At 56.7% G+C, this 6550-nt stretch overlaps 1 protein-coding gene across 1 annotated transcript in view; it reads right to left on the reverse strand.

The window, feature by feature from the left end:
• LOC104506249 (myeloperoxidase-like) overlaps positions 1-402 on the reverse strand; it is a 16638-nt gene extending 16236 nt beyond the window's left edge. The window contains exon 1 of the mRNA XM_010147138.1: positions 330-402. Coding sequence (XP_010145440.1) covers positions 330-402 — 73 coding nt within the window. The remainder of the gene's footprint in view (positions 1-329) is intronic.
• Between the last annotated feature and the right edge of the window lie 6148 nt (positions 403-6550).

Raw genomic sequence — 6550 nt, forward strand, 5'->3', positions numbered from 1 at the left:
GCAGTGGGGGAGCGGCCCGCTGCCGGCTCTCCCGGGAGCGGCTGGGCTCACCCCCTTTGCACAGCGCGGGGGGGACACACAACCGTTGTACCACGGGGAGGGAGCGGTTCTGAGAACCGAGGTCCCCTGTAACGTGATTTTAAGAAATTGGACATCCTGTCTGATTAACTGATAGAGCCGTGAGACAGGCAGGATTGCTGCAGAGCAGGTACACACTGACACCTCCTCAAGACTTGGCTGCTTACAGTAGATTATTTCAAGCACTTCTAGACTTTACTTTTATCTTTCCTACTCAGAAAAGCCCCAAAAACCTGAGAAAAGGACAATACCAGAGGAAGAAAATACAGATGCTTGGAAGAGGCTGAGGATGATCGGCAACCCCAGGAGGATTTCTGCCTTCATCCCTGCAAAGAAACACAAGAAGTAAAGAAAACCCAAGGATCTGTGGATCTCACCAAGCACTGGGAAGGTCAGCGCCCGCACCGCTGACGGCACGTGGTGAGGGAGCTCACGAGGTGTCCCTTTCCCAGAGCAACATTCCCCAAGAGCGAGTGGGCTGCCTGGGAGATCCTTGCAGTGGCACATGGAAAAGGAGCTGCCTCCTGTCCCGGGGACCTCAGGCACTGGTGGGAACACACTTCTTTGGGACTAGGGGGGCAACACAAAAGGGAGCAGGAAAAACACTGCCAGCACTGCGGGCGGGCAGCTTGCTGGGGAGCCCAGGCAGCAAGCCGGGGTGTGCAGGGACAGTTGGTGGATGGCGTTAGAAGAGCTGGAGGGGAGGAGGGATCAGCCAGGGCAGAGCGGGAGGTCCTCTACACGTACACATTTGGGATGTTTTTGCCCAAAGCTGACCCACTCACCTCCCATGGCTGCTCCAAAGCAGTCACCTCTACCACCATGAGTCCAGCGCTGTGGGCTGTGCCTACTGCACATTGCCTAGCACCCACCACCCACTCCGCCCTAAAATGCCAAGCTAAACTCATTCCCTGTGGCGGACCCCCCCGGCGACAGCAGCAACGTGGTCCAGCCACATCCTCGCTGCGCTCCAGCTGTGCTTGGTGCCAGGCAGAGAGCGGCTCTGCCAGCCCTGGAGCAAGGTGGGAGAAGCCATCACACGAGCAATGGAAAGCACAGACCTGAGCCAGATGCTCCAAACACAACCCCAGCCCCCCCGGCCCCCTCCCCACCATACAGAAACAAGCGCTTCGTGAAAGCAGAAGCAAGCGTGCCATGGGGCAGGCTCTCACCTGCGATCTCCTGCCGTCCTCCCCACGGCTCCCTCCGCGCCTGCGCTTTTATCTGCAGCAGGGCGTTATCTGCAGCGGGCATGCCAGTGGGGCTGACCCACGGGGCTCGGAAACTCCCCCACGGGTGCACGAGGCTCAGGCAGTGCAGCACCCACCCCAGCTCCCTCGCGGGGAGACTCCTGTGCACCCACCTGGATGCACAGCCAGGATGCTGAAGCAGAACTCCCCGTTTTCCTGGGAGGGGGCACTTTGCCACGGTCTGAGAGCCTCGACTCCTTCTGAGGGGGTGTTGCAGGGACACGGTTCCTTCCCCCATGGTGCTCGTCATCCTTTGCTGCTCTTGAAGGTTGAAAAACACGTCTTCACATCCACCTACAGTGGCACCAGCTCTCGGGGTGCCTGCTCTGCGCAGTACTCCCCATCTCACTCCCCTAACCCGCCCTGCCCTGTGTCCCTGTCGTGGTCTGGAACGGTCCCACGACGGATGCTCCTTGTGCACTTCCCTGCGTAGGCAGGAGGCTCCTGGATTTGAACAGGCTTCACCAAGCCCCAGCTGCTCATCTGGAGCACAGGGCAGCTCGGGCAGGGTCTCATCCCTGCCCAAACTGCCGTTGGACTGGGAGCTCACCTGGCAAAGCACCACCTCCTTCCCCGGCCGAAGCCCCTCTCCCTGAGCGCAGCTCTAGCCGACGGACACATCCGTGCCGCGCTGCAGCTGTGCCAAGGAGGCAGGGCAGCGGGATACTGCGGGATCCGGCAGATGATGTGCTGGAACAGGCCGGTGTGCAGAGAAGCAAAGGAGCTGCTCCCCAGCTCACCCCTGACTAATGGCACGTTGCAGTTGTGTTTTTCCTTCTGCAAGAGAAACTCCCTGGTCTGGCAGCACAGATCGCAAGCACCCAAGGCTGCCGGCGCTCCCCTGGGGTGGGTTAAATGAATGTCGATCAGCGGAACTCATCCCTGCGTGGGGCACCCCAGGAACCATGGGGGTTGTACAGCCTCTCTAGCAGCAACCCAAGGCCAGGCTGGGCAGAGAATGGATCGGGATCAGCCCTGAGGCGAAGGACGTGGGAGTACTGGTGGGTGAAAAGCTGGACAGGAGCCAGCCGTGTGCGCGGGCAGCCCAGAAAGCCAACCGTATCCTGGGCTGTATCCAGAGCAGCGTGGCCAGCAGGGAGAGGGAGGGGATTCTGCCCCTCTGCTCTGCTCTCATGCGACCCCCCCTTCAGTTCTGCGTCCAGCTCTGGGGCCCTCAACATCAGGAGGGTATCGACTGGTTGGATCCTGCATCCTTGGAGACAGCACTCACTTGAACAAGACCCTGAGCAACACCCTCGGCCTCCGAGGTAGCCCTGCTGGGGACAGGGGGAGGACCAGAGACTCAGGAGGTGCCCCCATCCCTTTCTGCAATCCCGTCAGCTCAGTGTTTGCGACAGCAGAGCCACCACCAAGCTTGCCCAAGGGCGAGCACAGCGCCGCTCTTATGCAAAGGAGCGGAGCCAGCAGCATCGCAAAGCCAGTACCTGCACGCTTCCTCTGCTGCATCGCGCAGCTCGCCGGCTGGGAGACGATAAAGGACTTTCCAGAGGCTAATGAGACAGTTAGTGCCTATCTGTGCTGATAACTGCGTTTCACAATTAGGAACTTACTTAATTGCTGTCAGAACTGCTTCAGAAACCATCAAAGAGGGTGGTTTTGAGAGACGTTTTGTCTCTTGAACGTTCACTTTCCCCGGAGACCGTGACCCTGCTCCCAGATAACGGTGCAAGGGACCACGTGTCTGGGCGAGCGCTTCTGTCGAGCATCAAGCGCCAAGCCCTCGTGCTCACCTTCAGCAGCAAAGGAGGGACCACCGACTGCGCCTCTGGAGTGAGGACCCGCGCGACGATGCCAGCGATAGCGCCTCAGAGCAGAGATGTGCCACCAGCCCCCGGCACTGAAAGGCAGAGGGTGCAAAGCAAAACATCTGGATTACTTGGCATTTCACCTTGTCGCCTTCTGCGTCCGGCTACCAAAGCCCGAAGGTCTCAAACCCTGTCTCAAGAAGACGTCTCAGTTTGGCTGTGAAGCCTGCCTGGTGTTGGGGAACCAACTGAATCAGGGTGACTCTGCTCAAGGATGAAAAGTCGGCCAGGAGGCAGCCCAGCACGCGCCTGGGGAGCGGAGACAACGCACACCTTCTGCGACAAGGGCTCCGCCGGGGAGGGAGGAGGGAAGCATCCTGCGGGCGCCGGCTGCGGACAATGGCAACGGGCAGACCCCAAACCATCACAGCCCCTGCTTTTCTTGCTAAGGGTTTAGCTCATCCCCTGATGAGCTGATAAACGCGATGGCAGTTTCTTTCAAAAGAACTTAAGTCTTTTAGGAAACTCCAGCTGCTAAATTCAGTTAGAACGGCAACCAACTTCCTCCGCAGCAGGGCAAGCTGAGCAGAAGTTACTGCCGATGACTTCCATCGCTCAAGTCTCCTTCAGAAGCCACGGAAGCTCCTGCCAGCAGTCACAGCTGCAGTGACTTCGTTACTTCAACACTTTCAATCCCTCCTCGCCCCGACTCCCGCCCGCCGCAGCACACAGCGGTTCCCTGCAGTATCAACATCCTCCCAAAACGTTTCTAAGGTGCAGCAGGTCCCCGCTGAGTCCCTCCTCTCGGGGGAAGCCTGCAAAATCCCCAGAGAAGCCCACAGTGACTTCTGCCACCTCGGCTGGATTCCCAGAGGACCGAGGTCAGAACCGCCACTCCACACAACTGACCCAACACCTACGCGCCCGCAGCCTCGGCCGAGCCCCACGTAACGCCACACGTCGCCGTTCCGAGTGCTCACGTTGCCGGGGATGGGGCTATGAGGCATCAACTACTCAGCCAGTTACACGAGCAAGGAACAGAGCCAAGACCTGTGGGTCTGACCTCAGAGATTCTGGGGTTTCCTTATTATTCCCCTCTTTCACTCAAAAGTATATTGAAAAATGTAAGGAATATCATCCGGGTGAACTGTTCCAGCTGGATGAGATGGACAAACCACCTTTTCCTGCTCCCTCCTTGGGGTCAGATGACACAGACAGCAGCTTTGCTCAGTTCCAGACATCTTCTGGGCAAACAGGCAGAAAAACTGCAACTCCAAGCAACACTAGAGGGAAGCTCAGCCTGTCTCCAGCATCTCTATCCCTCTCCTGTCGGATCAGAGACGACGGAGAGTTGAGGTCCTGCAGAACCGAGCAGCCCCACACAGGGTGGGATATTGAGTAGCCAAAAACTTGCATGTCTGCTGGGGTGGAAACATAAAAATCGCACCAATAACAGTGGCATTTTTGATAACGCACATTTTCACTGGGACAGGTTGCCCAGAGAAGCTGTGGATGCCCCAACCCTGGAAGTGTCCAAGGCCAGGCTGGATGAGGCTTGGAGCAACCTGGTCTAGTGGAAGGTGTCCCTGCCCATGGCAGGGGGGTGGAACGAGATGGGCTTTAAGGTCCCTTCCAACCCAAACCATTCTGTGATTTAGAGCTTTGCATAGGGCAGCAGTGTCCAGCACAACCCCAAACTGGGAGACACAGAGGTAGCAAAGGCTCTTCTCCAGACACAGCCCTGATTCAGGGCTAGCAGAAGGTTGATCTCTCGGGTAAGAAATATGGGAAAAGATCCTTAAAACCACCTCTGAGAGCTGCTGGCAGTGCTTCCTGCCGGCTGGACAGGACCAGCCGCTGCTGGCACAAGATGTGCCTGGACTCCCTGGAAGTTGCAGTCTTCCTAAATCTCTGATGCAAGTGGATTGTGGATTCCACCCACAAGACTGTTGCGGTGGGGCTGGTCTCTGTTGGGGCCATTCGTTCTGTCGAAGCAGGTTATCGTCACAGTCCGTCACCCGAGCATGGCAGTGGCCGCATCAGAAGGCACAGTAACTGCAGAGCTGGTCCATCCCAGGCAACCTGTCCTGTCAGTAAAGCAGGAAACGAGGCCAGCACCTGCCAGGGATATGCTCATCTCCACAGGTACGTGCTCCCCGCCTGGCTGTGGAGGAGCCGATTAAAACAACGGAAAACATCAAAGCATCTGAAACATAAAATTAAAAGCTGTGCTTCTAACAAAACCCATCACCGAGCGCTGAAGTTTTGCTCTATTCTAAAAAATAGATCACAGGGGAATGAAACCCTGGGGTCTGGGCGCAGCCACCACACGTGACGCTGCTTTCACTGCTCTGCTGCATCGACGCAGGGAAGCGCGAGTTGGCTGCGTGGCCCGGGGGATCCTGGCAGCCCAGTGACCCTCCCTGCCAGCCCGTGAGCCCTCTGCAGAAGGTATTACCTATCAGGGCTGCTTCAGCCCCTGCCATTCGCCGCACATCCAGGGGCACCCACATCCAGGGAACACTGAAGAGCAGAGAACAGAACTGCGGGAACGAATCCGGCTGTGCAGGTACCCCAGGCTCGGGGGCACCCACAGCGAAGGGGTGCAGCGCCCACATCTGGGGACTAGTGCTGCATGAAGCCACCCAGGCAGCGCAGCAGGCCCACGAGCGTGTCCAGCGGAGGGCTGGACATGGTCCAGCTGCGCTCAGGCACTGTGTGACGCCGTGTAACCGCACCTCGGGCTTTTCCCTCCAGGATTACGGCTCTGAAACAGGAGAGGCCAAAGCTTTCCACTCCCAAAGAACGCAGCTCTCACCATGACCATGGGAAGGGCAGTGTCCTCCGCGGAGCATCCTCAAGCTGCAAGTGATTGGTATCATTATCTGCTCTGCCCACCCCAGAAGAAGGATCAGTGAATCTTTAGCTTTTTTAAGGAAAATGTATTTTTGTGAAAATAGACTTTATTATAATAAAATTTGATATTAAATAAAAACATACCGTATCACCAACACTCGTGGCCACTGTGCTGGCATCATTCACATACCTCACATAACTGTCCTTCTCAAAACAAGTACCCCACTGAAACATGCAAAGAAAGAAACACTGAAAAGGATAGAAACCATGTAGTACAAAACTCTCCGTGGCTTAGAAAGGGATGTGTCTTAACTCAAGGAACACATCATCTCATATGAAAATAGCTGCAAACTCTCCATCCCCAGTTCTGCTCTCCAAATGCTCCAACTCAGGAGCAGCCCACTGCAACAGCCAAATAAAACTGTGGAAGAGGCAGATGAAAAACAAACAAACAAACAAGATAAATAAATAAATAGATAAATAAGGCGGAGTCCCCAGCCAGCGCGTGGTCAAGGTGAACCAGCCAAGAGCAGCTTCCAGCAGCCCACGCTACAGGCAGAAGTAGCGACCCCCTTTAGGGTATCGCTCCTTCCCCCACGG

Source organism: Eurypyga helias, unplaced genomic scaffold, assembly GCF_000690775.1.
Source record: "Eurypyga helias isolate BGI_N326 unplaced genomic scaffold, ASM69077v1 scaffold7952, whole genome shotgun sequence".
Classification (NCBI taxonomy): Eukaryota; Metazoa; Chordata; class Aves; order Eurypygiformes; family Eurypygidae; genus Eurypyga; species Eurypyga helias.